At 38.4% G+C, this 19,700-nt stretch overlaps 2 protein-coding genes across 5 annotated transcripts; one reads left to right on the plus strand and one right to left on the minus strand.

The window, feature by feature from the left end:
- Positions 1 to 29: 29 nt before the first annotated feature.
- Positions 30 to 13,765, minus strand: LOC117416739 (SCL-interrupting locus protein homolog). Of its 3 annotated transcripts, none has more exons than XM_059035069.1 (17): positions 13,632 to 13,765; positions 11,930 to 12,018; positions 11,401 to 11,508; positions 11,177 to 11,292; positions 10,640 to 10,839; positions 9,169 to 9,416; positions 8,844 to 8,927; positions 8,573 to 8,659; positions 8,202 to 8,349; positions 7,253 to 7,362; positions 6,688 to 6,799; positions 5,368 to 6,438; positions 4,877 to 5,027; positions 4,355 to 4,565; positions 3,492 to 3,690; positions 2,852 to 3,114; positions 30 to 2,439 (listed from the first exon to the last, which is right to left on the minus strand). In XM_059035069.1, exons 2-17 carry the CDS (start codon positions 12,013 to 12,015, stop codon positions 1,638 to 1,640), a joined length of 3,996 nt encoding a protein of 1,331 aa, XP_058891052.1. In that variant the 5' UTR covers positions 12,016 to 12,018; positions 13,632 to 13,765; the 3' UTR covers positions 30 to 1,637. The 3 variants fall into 3 exon arrangements, with proteins under 3 accessions (XP_058891052.1, XP_058891051.1, XP_033884015.3); XM_059035068.1 differs by having other exon boundaries at positions 13,374 to 13,765; XM_034028124.3 differs by having other exon boundaries at positions 10,640 to 10,827; positions 13,374 to 13,764.
- A 1,539-nt stretch (positions 13,766 to 15,304) lies between these two features.
- Positions 15,305 to 17,554, plus strand: LOC117417412 (large ribosomal subunit protein mL55-like). 2 transcript variants are annotated; one of them, XM_059035070.1, is made up of 4 exons: positions 15,305 to 15,405; positions 16,135 to 16,209; positions 16,494 to 16,695; positions 17,256 to 17,554. In XM_059035070.1, exons 2-4 carry the CDS (start codon positions 16,157 to 16,159, stop codon positions 17,406 to 17,408), a joined length of 408 nt encoding a protein of 135 aa, XP_058891053.1. In that variant the 5' UTR covers positions 15,305 to 15,405; positions 16,135 to 16,156; the 3' UTR covers positions 17,409 to 17,554. The 2 variants fall into 2 exon arrangements, with proteins under 2 accessions (XP_058891053.1, XP_033885446.3); XM_034029555.3 differs by lacking the exon at positions 15,305 to 15,405 and having other exon boundaries at positions 15,920 to 16,209.
- Positions 17,555 to 19,700: the final 2,146 nt, after the last annotated feature.

The raw sequence follows: 19,700 nt of genomic DNA on the forward strand, positions 1-19,700 counted from the left end.
ATAAATATATAAATAAATAAACACACAGCTGGTTAATCAAATTACTCTTTATTTAAAAACTTGTAAAAATATAAAATATTAATAAATACAAAACACACAAACAGGCAAACCAGGTGAATTGTGTTTAATAACCCCAAACACTCCTGAGATATTTTTTAAAATAACTGAAATTAACAAAGGAATGTATAACACTGATTTTGGTTCACTGAACTGGAACAGAGCGGTTATAAAAGCTACGGGGCTCTCAGATTAGCGGGGAATGTGAATGTACAGAAGGCAGTCACAGCAGTTCTGTTTAAAGTCTAATATACAACCCACAGGTGGAGCGTACCAACATGGGAGGGTCTGATATAAGCAAAACACTGGACTGCAAACAATTCTAAAAGTGCAAATCAAAAGACACACACGTCACACTAAAACCCACACACAAACATGGAAAGGAACAGAGGTTAAGGCACATTTCAGAGGATTGGACCAATAACTCAACATGCATACATTTCTAATTAGTAGGACTTGGCTTGTATAAACAGTACTGTTGCTACAGGAATGAGAGAACCAGAGTTTGTAATCCATAGCACCATTCATTCAGGGAAATAGGTCAAGTTACTCTTATAAAAAAAAAAAAAAAAAAGGGAAGGAGTTGTCAAATAAATTAAGACATTCAAATCACTTTTTTCTTTTTTAAAACTACAAACCATATTTATGCATGGTTCCTAGATCTAGACAGATTCTTTAAGTGCAGTAAACAACTCCAAAGTGTGTAGGGAAATAAATGCATGATGTTTGTTTTGTCTGGAATATCCCCAAACTGTTAAATTGATTCTAACCTTAAAGTCAAGATCAGATTGCAAAATTGCTATTCCCAGTGGGATGATTATTATGAATATTATTTTCTACACAACAGATGCTATTCAAAGTGTGGATGTTCTCGAAAAATTAAGTAACAGGAGGCTCAAGAACCTGGGAAAAATCTACAGGGCAGATTTTGAATCACAGCTAGTTTTTCAAGGTAGTAATTTTGAGCAAATAAAAATACTACGGCAGATTGGACACAGCAATACATATGTATCTAAATGTGTCTATTAGAATGCCAAGTACAGAATGTGTATATGTTGGATACTTTTAAGGCAAGTTCAAAAGCTTCAATTTCAATCAAATTCAGGCTACTTATGTATATTTAGCATTCAAGCATTATTTTTTTCTTGGTTTCTAAAACGTATTGTATATCCATAATATGAAAAGAGAACAACTACTCCCATCAGTTTTCAAAAAGGTAATAGTGTGTATCCTTTTTTGTAGCCCCATATTGCCAATATATAATATGACGGGGAATGAAACTTTGAGAAACAGAGATTGTGTCAATGCTAGGAATCCTTACTGAAGTTCATCATATTTTCCTAGAAAAATGAAAACATTTTTGAAGGATTGGTTAAAACACGGAGATACTGTTCGCGTTGAATGGATAAAATGGGATAATTCAAGTAAGAGATAGATAAAAGCTTTCTGGTCATCCAAAAATGTCATTGTAACAATCCTTTTTGACACAAAAGTTTTGTAAACATTATTCCTAAAAAGCTGCCAGCCTGGTTTAATCCAGATATAATAGAAGTCTTTATAGTCCTCCCCATTTATAAAACTCAGAAGAGTTTGGGAAGCTGCCGCAGCCTGTTGACATCTAAAAAGTTTCCCACAGATCCCTGGCTCTCCATATGCTTCTGTGTTACAGGGGAGTCATGTAGGAGCTTGTCAGGGAAAAACTGCATGCCGTTTTCCTTGTCAGGGTCCTGAGAGATGTGGGTAACCCCTGCCAAGAGCTTCATTTTGGGTTTCAGGTCCCTGAGCATCTGCTGGGAATCCTGGTCTGAGAGCTGCTGCTGCTGCTGCTGGGAGGGCATCTCATTGGTAATGTTTTTCAAGATGTTCCCTTCCCAGTCGTTGCACACCCTTGCACCACTACTGTGGTGCGGCTGCTGCTGGAGCAACTCTTGCTGTCTTTCAGCGCCCCTTTCAACGTAGTCCTTCCTGTAGCTGTTAGACACAGACACCACGGTGGTCTCGATCTGGCTCTCACTGGCCCCCTCCTCCTCCTCACTGCTATCCTCGCACTCAATGAGCCCGTACCTCTTCATGTATTTCCTGGTAGCGAATGACATGTTATTGGGAGACATCAAGCTCATGTCCACCATGCTCTTCTCTGTGGTGGTGTTGGTGTTGTGCTGTAGGATGATGCTGAGGGACTCTTCTTGCCCAGTTTGGCGCCCCCCTCTGCTCACGGAGAGCTGGGATAGCTGCGAGTCGTTCAGGTACTTTAGGGCTATGGCGTTGGCTTCCAGGCTCAGGTCCACACCGCTGGGGCCGAAGCCACTCGTAGCCATGTTCCCAAAGGACACGTAATTCAGCCTGGGGAGGACTGCCTGGGGGTATATACAAGCCAGCGTGCTGAAACAGGAGAAACAGAGAAGTCAAGCAACTGACCTTTTGTAACTTGAGAAAAAAAAATAGCAGGTGACATTTAAGATGTCATTTTGTCAATTTTTTTTTAAATACAGCAACTCTTACGTAACTGTATAGGTAGCATACAAGGTTCTTTGGAATACGATAAGTGTATTATTCGTCCCTATATATTATACTGTTTACTTAATTGTTATAAAACTTGGTTACAATATTCCTCACCACATGCTATTGAGTGTATCAATCTGGGGGTTGTTCAAGACTAACTTGTCAGTATTCTGGATGTAAGACATTGTAGGTATTGTTGTGCATTCTTACCCACACAGACAGGCATACAAGCAAAGAGAGAGACAACATAAACACATTATAGAAACAGAAGATCTGCAATTTAAAAAGTTACCTGGCACTCTCCACCTTGGCCTTGGTTTTATTGCCTTTCACAGAGCAGTCAGCCTTCACTCCAAGGTGTTCCAGCTGTTTCAGGGTGGCGTTCCGGACCTTGTCATTGTCGCTCTTGCTGGGGGCTGACTGCTTTTTCCGGCTGCTGCTTTGGGACACAGGAGATGAATCCAGGGCCCCTGTCCCAGAGTGCATGGCCTGTCTCTGCCCAGGCTCTTCTTCGCCTCCAGATGAAGAGGCCTGCAAGCGGCTGTTCACCTGGCCCTGGAATCACAACACAGCAGGAATCAAAACACAATGCACTTGTCACTAGAATGTCACAGCATGGTAAAATAGGTAAATTATGCTTTATAAATAGAGTGGAAACTACAGTATGGAGTAAAATTGTCTTTGAAAGAAACAGTGAGTGGAGCGCACAAGGAACATTTTACAGTATAGCTTTTTCAAGTACAGGAAAAACCTACTTAGTGAGCAATACACCTTTGATGAAGAATTACTCACTAAATCTGTAAATGTAAAGTTTTAGAAACTTTAATAAACCATGTAAAAATAATTACATAATGGGTTCATAACTGTCTCTATGAACCAAATAAAACGTTAATGGATGTTTCAAATTATATATATTTTTAACCAAAACTTACCAGCAAGTCCTGATAAAATTTCTGCTCATTGTGCAGTTCACTGTTTGGCTGGTAATTCACTTTCTCATTTTCCTGCTTTTTTGCCCCCTCTACTGGCGATGACTGGATGCACATGCTGACACTTTCCCCAAGTTCAGGGCTTTGGAATGTTTGGAATGTTACCTGGGGCCCCCGCTCATTCCAAAACTGAGGTGAAGAACTGAAGATAAAACAAAAAAGAAAAACAAAATAAAATTAAGATTAAAAATGAGCAAAGGAAAACACATGAAGGAAGTTCTTCCATTTAAAAATGACTCATCAACTGTATAATATGTGAATTGTAAAAAAAAAAAAAAAATAGTAATAATAATAATAAAAAAAAAGGATAAAAAAAGATACTGGATTTCAAACAAATGCAATTTGAAACATCTATTGGAGACTAGGAGTGTGATCTGGTGGTTAAAGAAAAGGGTAGGATGTTCCCGGTTCAAATCCCGGCTCAGCGACTGACTCATTGTGTTATCCTTGAGCAAGTCACTTAACTTCCTTGTGCTCCGTTTTTGTTGTGACTCTGCAGCTGATGCATAGTTCACACATCCTAATCTCTAAATCGACTTGGATAAAGGCATCTGCTAAATAAACAAATAGGAGTAGAAAAATCTGACACCGTGTACTGTAATAGACAGATGGGCATTGGCACATAAGATCCCACATGTTTTCTATGAGTATCATAAATAGATCTCTGCTTGAACGATTAGATTTTTGTTGATCCTTTTTGGAAAGCACAGTCTGCTAATGCAATACCTCTGCCAATAATATTTCTTTACCAGTTACTTTTTTACATTTTATCTTGGTTGAGTGCAAGTTTCTAAATGCAGACTTACCTGACTGTATCTGATGCAACAATAGACTCCTCTGCTATGACCTGGGTGCTCTCTGCAAAGTTGTGGATATCGACAGACTTCAGTGAGGAAGCAATGCTGTCGTGAGTGGTGTCTTCCTCAGTAGTGAGAGAGATGCCCATTTCTTCATCCTGGGACTCCAGCATCGCCACCTCCTCCTGACCTGCAGTCGGGCTCCAAAACAAGCTTGCTCCTTGAACAATAAAATTATAAATATTAAAATGCATAATACACATTCTACCAACAGGATTGCTTGAAAGCTGTCATTCGCCGTCAAGTACATAAACTAGATATTCATTTTTCCCCACTAGAAAGCTACTGTATAGTTTCGTCCTTGCTACAATGTAGTTCTTTGGAAGGTTGTTTATTTTAAACAACTATTGAAAAAGGGTATTTTTTAAAGCCCCTGCCCCACCTCCCATGTGTGATGAATAATCTTGACTTATTTACTGCAAGATTGGAGATAAGAGAATACACATCAGAAGTGTGCTGTGCTGCCCTTACCTGTGCTCACAGCAATGCTGACACTCTTCTTCACCTGCACGCCCAGAGCAGTCTGGGTTTCCATGGCAACAGACTCCACCTGCCTCCCTGACTGTGGAGGGGACATGTGTGAGCAGGGTGGGTTACTCTGAGCCTCCAAGAGCTTTTGGATCTAGAAAGATTTTAAAAATGTTAAAAGATTATATACAATCTAACTCAGAACTTTGTGACCGTGATATGTTTTAAATAACTAACCGCATGAACATGAGCTTTTTCTGGTCATATGAAAGGTTTTTGATCACGTCAATTAGTAAATCAATTTTAAAAATACTGGATGTGGCTGGATAAAACCTCGCCGACTGCAAAACTGTAGATTTTTATACACATTTTAATCATGCATGCTCATGCACTAGCGGCATAGCAGAGGGGTAGCATTTAATTTATGGTGGCAGCAAAAGGATTGTAATATTTGAAAAGTATGGGCAAAGACTGGTTTTGCTGGCTATACAGACCTGGGCTTGCAGCACTTTCAACTTCTTGTCCTGCTCCACAAGAACCTTATAAGCATCAGGAGGTAACCCCATCAGTCCGTTCTCAGCAGGGGGCTGGGAGGTAGGCTGTGGCACGCAGGCAGCCTGGCTGAGACAGAACTGCCCTTTAGAAGGACTGGTCTTCTGCGCTCCAGGCATCAGAACACAATTATCATGTACAGAAGAACCTGTGCCCCCATGTGAAGCCTGACCAGCAGGACTGCTTGTTTGACACACTGGGCTGCAGTAACCATTGGACTGGCAGCCCATGCCTTGGTGGAAGGGAGGAAAGCTGCATTCATGAGCCAGGGCATCTGACGGGCAGTAAACAGGGCTACCACTGGATGCAAAGTTGGGAACACCTTGCCATGAGTTTACTGGATAGTATGGCACACGACCGCGATGATGACTACAGCTGCAGAAGCTAGCAGGGTGCTGGTTTGGACCATGAGGCGCCGAAAAGGGCATGTGGAAGTTGGACATCCGGGTTGGTGTTTGTGCACTGTGTGGCAGGCCATGTCTAGCTGGTGGATTTCCAGGGGAGGGAGGTCTTTGAGTGCCAGGGGCTCCCGGTCTGCCAGACGGGGAAATGCCCCTCTTGCTCGCAGAAGGCAGGTGCCCTTTATGCTGATGAATGGAGCTGTTGGGCGACGGTCCACTCTGTGGAGTTGATGATGAGGAGGAGGAGGAGGAGGAAGAGGATGCAGACGATGTTGAGGATCCAGAACTCTTCCTGAGTGGAGGACCTCCCTTCCAATTAACAGGCTGTTGCTGAGCAGGACTCGCTCTGCCTTTGCAGACCTTCATTGGCTGGTCTGCAGGAGTTAGAGTGCGCCTTACTGGAGATGACCCAGCGCAGGATCCAATACTGGGCTGCCTTGCCTCCCGGGGGAGTTCTTGAATAGACCCAGTACTTATGTGTTGTTGAGGAGCTGAAACTGGAGGTGGTCTGATTCCAAAACCTTCTGGACACTGAGCAGCTTTATTGGAGTCTATGAAGCTGCTATCAAAAACAATAGAGAGCTCCGGCACTGAGGGATGAATCCGACGTAGCTGCCAAACACAAGTGCATGGATATTAAGTCAGCAATTAAAACCTACATAAAAGAACTGGATTTTTTCAGTTATACATCTCAGCACTGCTCTGTTAATGCATACTATGTCTGCAAACATATTTCATTTTAAGTTATAAGGCCTTGTAAATAAGCAACATAAACTGGAGGCCCAGGAGTCAATTTTCACACGTCAGGGAAAGAACCTGTTAACTCCTATTAGCCTATGAAGCTTTGATATTTCACTGTACCTGCTGGCTGGCAGGGTGTGGGCTCGGGGACGGCCTGGGAGAGAAGTCCTCATCCACACCCGAGTCATGGTCACTCACAGACAGCTTGTTGGGAGGAGAGTTCACCCGAGAACTTAGGAAAAAAAAAAAAAAAATGTAACAAAACATTACAGAACAGGTTTGAATTGAGCTCGCCCATTGGCATGGCACATGGTAATTCTTCAATTCCAGTTAGCTCAGACATTGTCTATAATGTCAGGTGTGAATTTTGCAGTGTCCTGGTCTGAGCATTTTGTATATAGCCTGAATGAAAATGTTTAAAAACACCAAGGAGAGAAAGCCAGAGTGAATGGACTCCAGACACACAGCAGCTCAACCACCAGATGCCAGAAGACAGCTGAGGATCAATGCCGCAAGACTTCTTGTAATGTTTTGTCAAATTTTATTATTTTACTTCTAGTACTACCGAATGTGTTATGACTTTGCATTTACAGTTATTGGTGAAATACTCACTGAGTGTTTGACAGTGCATTGTGTAGTCCAATATATTGTAGATCTGTAAAGTATTCCCACCCCCCAATCATACCTGGTGAAAGACATGCGGGCCGACACCTCCTTAAAGAAATCAGTCTCCTGGTTCTGGCTTTCTGCACTAAGTTCAAACTGGATTGTCTGTCGGTCTGTTGGATTCACATTCTTAATTAAAGAAAAAAAAAAAAATTCAAGTTTGGCCAGATTTGCTTGTATGTCCCAATGCCATCTTTAATCATTTAAAAACATTATCTTCCCATTTGTTTAGTATTTTACAGTGCAGTGGTTTCAAAAGGTAATTGCACTATGTTGGTGTTAATGAAGTACAATAAAAAAACACAAACCTTTTTAACAGGGATTCATAATTCTAATACATGTTTGACATTAAATGAAAGCAACATAATAAAAATGAACATCCCTGCAATCAAATTTTGACCCAAATCCCAGTTACCTTGCCACCAACACCCATGTTCAACAGGACTTTGCAATCAATTTCTGTACAATGTATGACAGCAAATATGTGCAATAGGGGTCATTAGACTCAATTAAAATACAGAATGGCTAAAACTGCAGTGCAATGGAAGAATCATTTCCATCCGCGAATCCTACAAATTAATTTATGTATTATATGAGAGAGAGAGAGAGACAGAATAATAGATGGGCTTCAGCAAGTTACAGGACAATTATTTCATCTAGGGTTTCTAGACCGAAAGTTGAGTAATTTATAAACTGTTACAGAAACCCGGGATGGAATTATTTTACTGTAACTCACTGAAGAGGCCCATCTATTATTTTTTATAATACATGGATACCCTTGTGATGCTAATATTAAAGACGAGGTTCAGCAGTACAGTTGGGTTTTTTTTAAACTTAGTATTTTAGTGCTGTACAGATGTTCTATGTCGTTATCCGTTTCTCCAGTTTGAGATATAAATGTACCAGCTTGACATTTTTTTTTAAAATAAGAGAACATATTTATATGCAATTTAGATAAATGAACACACCTTAAAAAGGTTGAGAGATTCTGTGCTGGTTAGCAGTTGAAACCCCAGGTCCTGCTGTCCAGTACAGAGACGACACTCGTAGAACTCTGGCTCCTTGTGTGTAAGGGAGTACAGAACAATGAGGAAACTGCCACCCTCACTCACAACCCTGCAACAAAACAGCAGAACACTACTAACAATACAAGCATTAAAAGAGATATTTTGAAAACTTTTTTTTCAAACAAAAATACATTCTAATTTCTCATGAGCAGGGATGGACAGTTTAAGCTACTATCAAATGTCAATTGAGAAATCAATGACTAACAATAAAGTGTAGAATGGTATTACACAAGACTATAATTAAAGTATTTCTTAACAAATAGTTCTCTTACCTGTCCTGAAGAGATGAGCTGAACAGGTATCGGAGGCAACAAGCCCAGACCTGAGGACTGTGGATATGGGTAATCCCACTTAGCCATCTACAAAGAATAGTAATAAAGAACAACTGTTACAAGGATCAAGTATATGTAAAGGGAGAACACCAAACTGCAGTTGTCTTTCTGATAGCTGGTGACACTATCACAATTTTATTTGTCTTACAACATATGATTCTTATTGAAAAAAAAGTTTGTTTTTTTTTAAATACATTTATAATACACTTACATCCCAACAAGAGGCAAAGTATCAGCTTTTGGATCCGATTCAAGCACCAGGAGCAGTTTACGGGTTTGGTCCATGGTAAGGAATCTGTAAGAAGAAGAAAAAAAAAAAAACATTAATTTACAGTTCTGGCTCATAATATACAGTTGTGATCTTGACTGAATTACAATTGATTGACAGTGCTAACAAAAACACCCTTTTCACAATTTTAAAAAACACCTCTATTCTGATGCCCAGCAGTGAATGACAAAATTATAAGCAGTGGGTCACCTAACTACCATTTCTGTAAAATATATTTATAACAAAATAAAAAAACACACAAACTCACCCAAATTTACAGACTCCCTGAACCTGTGCGATGTTCATGGGGCTGCTCAGGTTCCTTGCCAGTGCGGTAGGGATGATAGGAACTGGTTTGACTGGCGTGGCGTCCAGAGTGTTGGCTATTGTAACAGCTGCCCAGTGAAGGCTGAAGTTGAGGTTATCCATGTGCTCTGCACAGGTCAGTTGTGCTCTCATAGTCAGGAGCTTTGAAGGGTCTAGGGTGTCTTTACTGCAACAGCGATGCTGAAGCATCTGTTGAATAAATGGAAATTATGGTTCTTGTGTTACAAAAGCAAAAAAGTCAAACAAGTGTTAATGCCCTTAGTATAACATTTCCAGCTGGTTTCACAGCCGCTGATTAGCACTAATCTTGGATTATCCAATGTTACTTTAGGTAAGGTATTGCAAGATTAGTGCTAATTCGGGTTTGTGAAACCAGCGGTTAGATTTTTGGGCTGATACTTTAGCTATTCCACTATTTAATGTCATTGAATTACATTAGAATTATTTCTATTGAACACCGATATCTTTGTAATACTGAAAAATATATTCATTATACCTTTTGTTTAAAGTCCCATGTATTTGAAAACATATTTAATAAATACAAACAGGAAATTGTGTACAGTATAATGGTAAACATATTTGTGTAACACTTATACAGCTCCCTGTATGTTTTAAATAAAATATAGATTTTATGCACCTTATTTTATCATATATTGATAATAAATAATGCAGAGCTGACTAAAGCTGTTATGTTGTGTTAATTCTAAAGTTGTCAAGAGTGCTTAAAGTGGCTACCTGTCGGAAGGCAGACAAACAAATCTAATGCAATTAGAGATTTGTTCACAATTTAACAGTTCCAACCATCTGCTGTAGACAGACTGTGTAACTGCCACGCTGCAAGCATGCAAACCCCCATCAGGTGAAGTTGACAACATAAAGAAAAGCCTCACATTAAACTGCGACTTTGCAGAGAAGTGCTTCTTAAAAAAACCAAAAAAAAAAGTGGCCAGCTGGGTTTGTCCTATTTCTAACTCCAGTAGCATTATAAACAGCTTTATAAAGGTGAAAATGATTCTGTTTTAACCTGTTTATCCACCATCTTATTGATGTACTGAGAAACAAACCTGTTCAAACAAGTTTACAAAAAGCACCACTCAGAAGAAAATCCAAGCAGAAACCAGTATTTACAGTATAGCACAATACAATAAAACTGCATTTAAACTGGCGGTATCTTGATTTGAAATCTCATTATTAATTAATTATTGCCTGCTGGGGATGAAATCCCCTCCGATGGGGATATAGTAGAGGCGGTCATACATACTTCTGTACGTCACACTTACATTTTTGCATATATCGGGAGAACCGCTTATCCAATTGTTATGAAAGCTGGTATAACATTAAGTTATTAAGAATATCAGATTCTGGAGATATAATAAATATACTGTGATGTATTTCTTTTTTATATTTTTTACCTTGAATGCAGTGAGAAAGTCTTCTGCAGAGTGCACAATAGTGTCTCCAGAAGCACGGCCCTGTGTGCTCACTGTGCAGGGAATCAGGAAATCTCCAGGAAGCAGGGCTGCAGGCACCTTCCCTGGCGATCCAGGCATCTCACGCCCTGGGTCAAACCGATCCACTGTCAATGTGACGCCTTCCTCATCTGAAATACAAACTAAGCAGTGTCTAATCCAGTGGTCCTCAAACCCTGGGACAAAGTGATCTATTGGGGGGGGGGGACCTAAAAGCAACACCATCCCAGCAAAAACAACCAAAAAATGCTTTTGTCGTTTTTTTTTTACTAGCACACTAGATTGTATGCCTTTGTTGACTGAAATATTTGAATTCCTGTATCCTCAAAAAGACAGGTGCTCCAGATCAGTAGTAATAATAATAATAATAATAATAATAATAATAATAATAATAATAATAATAATGGGACTAATACATATATTTATACTGGGGCTGTACTGTTGTGTACACTCAGGTTTATCATGTGTGAAACAGCTTACCATCATCCACCACCATTGAGCCCAGGAGGAAACAGGAGAAGACATTTCTGTTACTTTGGCGAGCATGGCGATGGGCTAATCGCAGGGTTTTCTCCACAACCAGCAATCTTGGGTTTCTTGGAGAAAAAAAATAAAGATCATTTTAGCTTTAAAAAACACAAATGTAAGCAGAAGTAAAACGGAATCTAGCAATCGTAAAAAAAAATTTAAAAAAATTGACAAACCTGTAGTAAGATAGGTGCAGACTGATCACATCTCCAGCTGGTGCTGGATCCCATAACGCAATTTTCGTTTTAGGAAAGCTGATTGGAGTTAGCATGTTTTCTGAAGACCTGAGGAAGAGAGGCAAGAAATTACAGTTACTCAAAAACTGACATGACTTCGTTAGAACAGCTCTTTTTAATTATAAACTACACCAGCACTTTATACCATAAAACAAGTTAAGTTCAGGTTTCTTTCCCCATAATGCCATTTCACCAGCATTATAAACGTGGAACACAAATAGCAGTCTCTTAAATAGGACTCCCAACAACATAGTTTATATAGCAGCATATAGAACATAAAAAAATGCAATGTACTGATAATTATGATTTCCAGCGCAAACAATTACAGTACTTAGTACATACCTAGTTGATATATTTTGTACCCTAAAATCGAACATAAACTGGAGTCAATGCTACGTAAATATATCCCATTTTATTTTTAATTCATTACAAGTATTGGACCTGCTAAAGAATACAGTTTAACCATTACCTGGAGCTCCTCTTGTGGTCAGTGTTATTGTATGCAGACTCCATTAAGTGGGAAGGAACGTTCTTTAAGTTCACCTGTACACTCATTTCCTAATAAACAAACAAAAATGTGAAAAATATATTTTAAAAATGTGAAGCAATTGTCAGCCAGCCAACAGCAGAATCAAAATGATTCCTAAAAAGTGAAACTAAGAAATTGACATTTACTATAAAATCAGAAGTCGCACTATTAATAGGCATGGTATTGAAGCTGTCACCTGGCAATTATATGCATGTTGAAACACAAGGTTGTCTCAATATATGGGTACAATTGATTGACCATTGTAATAAGTATAACATTAACATGTTTAATATACTATATACAAATACAATGTTTATTTTTTTGCATACAGTAAAGCTGGTCTGTTACTGAAGACAGATGCATTGTTGCTTATACCTTGCCTGATGAAACAGAAATATAAAATAAAAAACACACACATGCACATAATCACATGATTTCCAACCTTTACCTATTTGTGCATTATGTTTAAAATAAACAAAAAAAATAATTAAAGTTAATTAAAAAGATCACACTATATCTCACAAATCTCAAAGACAAGACCATCATGCATAGTCGAATCTGCATTCAGTCAACAGTCTACAGTAGTAAACCATTTAAAAGACTGAGGTCTGATTAAATCATAATGGGATAGTTGTACAACATTAAAAATATCAGAGCACATACAGAAACTTATGATTTACTGCATATTTTATTAAATTGCTATGGAATAGAACCAGAAATTGTCTTAGAGACTAATTTATAATGGTTCAAGATACAGAAAATATACATATTATAGCATTGCAACGCTTGACATGAATGCAGTTTTCCCCATATACACAGCTGTTATCAAGACAAGTTATTTAAATACTGTGTAACCAACATCCTGTGACAGCCAGTCATCGCCTAATGTTAGTTCTGTACGAATGCGAGTAGATTAACACTGAATAAAAGCACACGGGTTGTTCTTCATTTAACAACTAAACTAATGCCGTGATAGAAACAATATTTCAGTTTCTCAAAATAAATGACAAAGTAGTTACCAACTGGACCTAGTTGCTGTAACCATGCAGAACGATACCAAAGAAAACTATTAAAGATTAACGACACGAAACGTAGCAACATTTTCTCTTTGTGAGCGTGTGAGTTCTGTTCCGAAATCTGTGTAAATGTGTTTATAGACATATATATATATATATATAGAAGCTATTCTAAGTTTCACCAGGCAGACGCGAGTCGGGACTCCAAATACTAGGTCGGCTTTTAATTTTTTAAATGGCAGTTTTTATTAATTCACATTCTGAAAAGCATTATAAAAAGTATTTGTAAATATACAAAAATGTGAAAAAATGCTTCACAGAAAACACCTTGACTGGTCTAGCAGGGGAAAAGTTAAAAAATACCTTACCAAATCAATATTGCCTAAGCATCCTCTGCAGGCTGGGAGTGTATCTCGCAAACCCGCCGTAGCTTTCACCGCTGCTTAACAGCCTGCTAATATCCACCCCACAATATCACCTACAAACGAGGTTCGGAGTCTTGCTAATACAAAGACACAACCCAAAAACAAACTGTGAACTTCTTTTCCCTCGCTACAGGAGTTTCGAGCGGTACTAGACGCGGCAATGTTTTGTTGTATATAGTACTTCCATATCATAGAACACACCCAATCTCAGCTGTGTATCCAGGACTGTGGTTTCTGGGTAAGAATCAAATGTAAACAGTGGCGCAATTTCCTCGTTTCAATGGCGCGGGGTCTGACCAATCAGACTCTTTCGGCGACTACACTGGCCAATCAGAGCTCCAGCACACCACCCGCTCTGCCCACCCGGGATTTTTGAAAATGTGGGCTTTATAACCGTCAGTCATTTGAAACAAATATGCGCCACGCTTGGTTTGGAGGTTTACATGGTAACTGCTGAGAAGGACGACAAACATCTTTATTTATAAATAAGGCTTCTGCTTTTCGGGTTTTATTAATTGTATTTTCGGTGCTTATTTTTTAACTATTTTCAAGTTTTATGTAAATCGTTTTTTTTTTCGGGGCTTTTATTTTTGATATACTGTATACAATTAGTGTTTTTGGTTATTTTCCAAAATGCTTGAGCGTTTTTTTTTTTTTTTCTGTCAAAATATGTATAGTAGTAACTCGAGTTACTAGGCGGGTTTAAAGCATTCACAACGAATCAATAATAGATGCAAGTCAGGAAGGCGGGACATTGCCCAGCAGCACAGGGAAATGTATTTATTATTATTTTTGTAGTAGATTATTATTTTTTTTTTATGGGAATAGGGTGAAGTCAACGTGAATTGATTAACCATTTCCACAGTTTTTTCTGGTGTTTATTGGCTATCCACCGATTTCTTTTTTGTATCGGGGTTGTTTTATCAGTTAAAACTGAAAATCAGAAGCCCAATTTATAAAGAACAACATTAATGCCGGTAAATCAGAATATACAGACTGTACTATTGTTTATAGAATATTGAATATGCAGAAAATAATGTTTTCAGACTAAGAGAACAAAAACAAAGGCATTATTTCTGCAGTGTGTATACTGTTACCACACTAGTGCGCTTTTTAGTTTTTTTCTTGTGTGTACCATACTATGGTATTTAAAAATGTACAGTTATTATTTATTTCTTAGCAGCCGCCCTTATCCAGGGCGACTTACAATTGTTACAAGATATCACATTATACATTATTTCACATACAATTATCCGTTTAAACAGTTGGGTTTTTACTGGAGCAATCTAGGTAAAGTACCTTGCTCAAGGGTACAACAGCAGTGTCCCCCACTGGGGATTGAACCCACAACCCCCTGGTCAAGAGTCCAGAGCCCTAACCACTACTCCACACTGCTGCCCCTAAAACAAATCTCCTTGCCCAAATGTGTGTTTTCCTTGTGATTGAAAAAGCCATGACACCCATGGCATTAACAGAGATGGTCCCAAATGACTTGTACAGGCAGCAGTGTGTTACAATACAATTGCTCAAGGGAGGTGCAATTCATGATCTGAATAATTATAGGACTCGATTTATTCTACTGCCTGCAACAAACCCTATTGGAAAAGTCAATATATTGGCAGATGTTTCCTATAAAGGTAAAGTGGTTTTGTTAACAGATGTCTAGTGTACAGACTTTAGACCGTTTTTCTATTGCTGCGGAATATAAAGGGAATATTTTTCAATGGCTTGTATTATTGCCACTAATAATTAACCATCTGACCAGTGTCTGTAAATATGTACAAATATACTTCTCAGCAAAAGGGGTCACGACTTGTTCATTTCACCTGGAGAGTGACATAACATTGCACCACCCCTTCAGCGCTTTCATTAACCAACCAGCTGCTTTTCTTACTGACCGACATGCTTTGTGTCCTGTGATGGGGTTGACCCTGAACTAAGGCTGCTGAGGTGAAATGACCTAGGACGTGATACGGTAACAGGATACTTTTAGCAGCACAATAAATAATTTATTATTTTCAAGTTTCATTTTATTTTATTACTATATTCAGGTTAAAAATGTGTATGAAGGATTAACAAAAAAAACTTTAATCTCTCTTTGTACTTCCAGTGTGGACTGCTCAGTGAAATAAACCATTGTAAATAGCATCCGGAATCTTTCACAATAGTTTTTCTAGGAGTTTGGGCTAAAGCGTCAGTCTAAAGGCAGCCTGTAAGACTTTAGACCTAACTAAAATCAATGCATCCCAAGTCAAAATTCTCGTTTAACAATGTGTTTGCAGATTTGTAAAAATTATAAAGTAAATGATAGATTAATGCATTTAGTGAAGAAGAAATATTGTCAGTATCTGAAAAAAGAATGTAAATATAATACACAGAACAGGATCCAGAAATTATAACATACAAATGGAAAAACTATTATGAATGAAAACGCGTAATATTTTAAGTGTGTTCATTATTAACCAAGGGGGAGTGTGTCCCTCGGAACTATAGTTTCTACACTTCTAGATTGCTGTTTGCAGGACGGAGTGATATAAACTAAGCACTGGTGTGGTTTGTGATGTTGATGACTTTCTTTAAAAAGCCCTTTCAACATTTGAATGCGTGATACTGTATACAATTTTATTTCAACGTGGAGAAGAAGAGTTTGTGTTTATAGGAAGCAGAAATAAACTGCAGTGAAATATTAATTTTTATACGGTAGAAAACAGTCTGAACGAGAAAGCATGACAGCACCCAGGATCTGGCGAGCAGCAGCAACTGCGAGATTGATATACAGGTAAACTACAGCACACAACCACATCTAAATCCATACGTTTGTTACATAATAACCCTTGTTTAGAATTATATTAAACTGACTAGGTGCCAGATCTAAGATGGATTACACTTTGATTAAACTAATTACAGAATGAATCGGTCTCACCAAAGTTTGTAATTTTGTAGGTTCGTCATACTAATATAACTGAATAATGGCTTTTCCCAATGCAGTATTTACATCAGCCCTGACACCTGATCATGGTATCATATCAATTATCATTGTGTGTCATTTCTTTCCTCTTCCAGTTTTATACAAAAGGACCTCACCAGAAGGTTTTTGCCTGCTGCCTGTGCCTTCCATACCACTTCAGTTGAGCAGGATTCCAACAGAACGTCGATAGTGCGCTGTGGAAGGCAGAGTTATGGGAGAATGTACCCAGTCCTTCTGGTAAGACCAGATGGCTCCACTATCACCATCAGATACAAGGAGCCCAGGAGAATTCTCATGGTAAGGAAGTCATTGGATGACTCTTCAGTGGGCTTTTGAAAATTGGAAGCCATCAGTGCAACTATTTAATAAGTCCACTTTTTTTGAAACCGAGAAAACAGTTTTGGGTATCCAACGGGCTATAGTTGAATACGAGTTAACGGGTTACCTCCCTAACTAGCGTAACAACCACATATTTCTGTTGCCCCTTTTAAGAGTCACTTACCTATGTTACTATTGTGCATTACTGTACTGTTGCCCCTGTAAGTGACCTGGTTGTTGGTAGGTAATACACATCCATCAGTGAGAATAGACCCGACTGAAACAGATTGAATTGAGAATGCATGTTGTGGTGCTTGTTAAACTGGCTTGACAAGTGAGGGTTTACCCTAGAAGACCCTTGCACCAGGTACAAAAAATACTGTTCAGAGGGATATAATAGAAGTCGAAATCAATATTGAAATATCAAAATGTTTGTTAGAACTTTTTATTTTTTATAAATTGACTTTGATTACTGATGGGACCAATTGTCAGACACGATCACTTTATTGCTGTATTTTTATTGTACTTGTGCTTCTCAGATGCCAGTGGATATCTCCACGCTGTCGGAGGCGGAGAGGAAAGCCAGACTGCGCAAGAGAGATCCGAAGAGGGGGGCAGCCAAACGAGGGCAGGATGAGTTTGAGGATGACTTCAGAGTAGACGATTACAGCAAGTTCTGGAAGAAGAAGTAGTAATGAACTGTTTGAGCAGCATTGAGACCACTTCAAGCTGAAAGTTATTAAATTATCTTAATTTCAGTACAGTCAAAGTCTTCCTATTTCTGTAGCAAGTGCCACTTGCTTCATATAATATATATATATATATATATATATATATATATATATATATATATATATATATATATATATATATATATAATAAAAAACAATGTATTTAAATTTTTTGATGCTGATGACCCCTTTTTAGACATGCGATTGTAATGGGAGGGCACATGCAAGTCTCAGCACGTGGGCTTGGGTGTAGGATTATTTTAGGAAAGAGATGAAAAGCACAAAGTCAAAATCCGATATAAATTGTTACAAGGTACCGTGCTAGTGTACAGTAAAGCATATTTATAAACATCTCAGCTCCCACGCCTTGTATTTACACTGATTTTCAGCTGTAAGGGCTGGTATACTTACATGGGCACATGTACCCAAGTATTAGGCCATGCACCTTTTTGCAGGATTATATGGTACTGTTATTTAAGTATTTAAATTAATATTAACCCTTTATTACATTAACACATTTTGAGACCCAAAGTTGCACTGATGTACAGGTATCTGTGGATACATTTTTGTTAATGTTAACTTTTTCTCACAATTAATCAAGGAACCAAAAAGAACAGCAAAACTTTGCCTCCAGACATACACCAGTCTCACTGCATATTTTCACAGCATAATCACTCATTTAGACAGCATTTATTTCTCTTTTATACCCTACCAGGACAACAGACCATCAGAAATTAAATGATTTCTGACCCATTATCCATACAGAATTAACAAAGGCACATCACTTTATCCTCCCTAAATAAACCTACTCGTTTTCTTGTTTCACATTCCTCTCTTGTTTTTATCACTGGAAATTCCCCCATCCTCAGTACCGTTTTTATGGTGATCATTGAAATGATATGGGAAATATTGTATAGTCTTCTTAATTAGTAAGCAAGCAGAATATGTATGTGAAGTGATCATGGGTTGTTTGTTCTTTGATGGCCCTTTTACAAGTTCTTTTGTACTCTGATGGTAATATATATAAAAAAAAAAAATCTGCCTGTTAACGTAATAAATGTAAAAAGCATTGACATTCTCAGATTTGAATAACATGGTTAGTTGTCTGTCATTAAGGAAATAAAAAAAATACAATCAGAGGTAAACTATAACATATTTAAAGGCGGGTGTGATTTGAATTCACTTGGTCAACAGAACACAGAGCCACAACATAATTGCAAAGGAGGCAAAATAATCAAACAAGGCTTCTTTTTTTATATGTCATAATAAACAGCAGAAACATTAAATATTCAACAAATTCAGTGATATTGCTCAGTTTTTTTTCCTTCTCCCTCTCACCTGACGATGTGGTCTGCATGGTTCCGTCGGAGTGTGAGTGGATTTACTGTTCAAATAGAGCCTACCCCAAACTAGTAGTGGAACTAATGCCAGTCGGTAAGAGACATGTCATCTCTTATCTTTCATATTCCTGTAGCTACACTTCTTATTTACTGCATACAGTTTCCCCTGTGGGTCATGGGATCAAACAGGTGGCAATTATAGCCTTGTGGTTCGAGCTGAAGGATTAGGAGGCAGTCTGGCCTGGTGGTTAGAGTTTATTAATGGGACGCTTGGTGGCTTATAGACAGAACCCAGAATTGTAGCGTGAATAGTGAAAATCTCCTTAGAGAATCAGTGGGACTGTGAGGGAGGGCGCTCTATATCCCCTTTACCCCAGGAACCTGTGCATTGAGCTTCAGGATTTCGGACTTAGTTTGTATTCTGGACATGATGAAGAAAAACTATTGTGATTCCTTCCTATACAGATTTATTTGCACAGTTACTGTTTGTATTCCTTATACAGTGTAGCAGACATTAACCTTGTATATGTGAATAGGTATTGTTTAGTACTATTAGTCAAAATGCATTAAAATAGTTTTTTTTCCACATCCTACCCCACAACTTCCAAGTGAAAAAAATATTCTAGAAATTTGTAGAAAATTAATTATTATTTGTTTATTTAGCAGACGCCTTTATCCAAGGCGACTTACAGAGACTAGGGTGTGTGAACCATGCATCAGCTGCAAAGTCACTTACAATTACGTCTCACCCGAAAGACGGAGCACAAGGAGGTTAAGTAACTTGCTCAGGGTCACACCATGAGTCAGTGGCTGAGGTGGGATTTGAACCGGGGACCTCCTGGTTACAAGCCCCTTTCTTTAACCACTGGACCACACAGCCTCCTATTAAAAATAAAAATTGAAATAGGCTTGG

The sequence above is a fragment of the Acipenser ruthenus genome, chromosome 12 (genome assembly GCF_902713425.1).
Source record: "Acipenser ruthenus chromosome 12, fAciRut3.2 maternal haplotype, whole genome shotgun sequence".
Lineage (NCBI taxonomy): Eukaryota > Metazoa > Chordata > Actinopteri > Acipenseriformes > Acipenseridae > Acipenser > Acipenser ruthenus.

What these genes read in the sequence shown, in the direction of transcription:
- LOC117416739 (XM_059035069.1), bottom strand. Translation starts at nt 12,015, where the DNA reads ATGAGTGTACAGGTGAACTTAAAGAACGTTCCTTCCCACTTAATGGAG. An exon ending in CTGCACCTATCTTACTACAG is followed by an intron (nt 11,293 to 11,400) that starts GTTTGTCAATTT and finishes TTTTTCTCCAAG; the next exon opens with AAACCCAAGATTGCTGGTTG. An exon ending in TGAAAGTGCTGCAAGCCCAG is followed by an intron (nt 5,028 to 5,367) that starts GTCTGTATAGCC and finishes AAATCTTTCTAG; the next exon opens with ATCCAAAAGCTCTTGGAGGC.
- LOC117417412 (XM_059035070.1), top strand. Translation starts at nt 16,157, where the DNA reads ATGACAGCACCCAGGATCTGGCGAGCAGCAGCAACTGCGAGATTGATA. An exon ending in ACTGCGAGATTGATATACAG is followed by an intron (nt 16,210 to 16,493) that starts GTAAACTACAGC and finishes TTCCTCTTCCAG; the next exon opens with TTTTATACAAAAGGACCTCA. An exon ending in AGCCCAGGAGAATTCTCATG is followed by an intron (nt 16,696 to 17,255) that starts GTAAGGAAGTCA and finishes TGTGCTTCTCAG; the next exon opens with ATGCCAGTGGATATCTCCAC.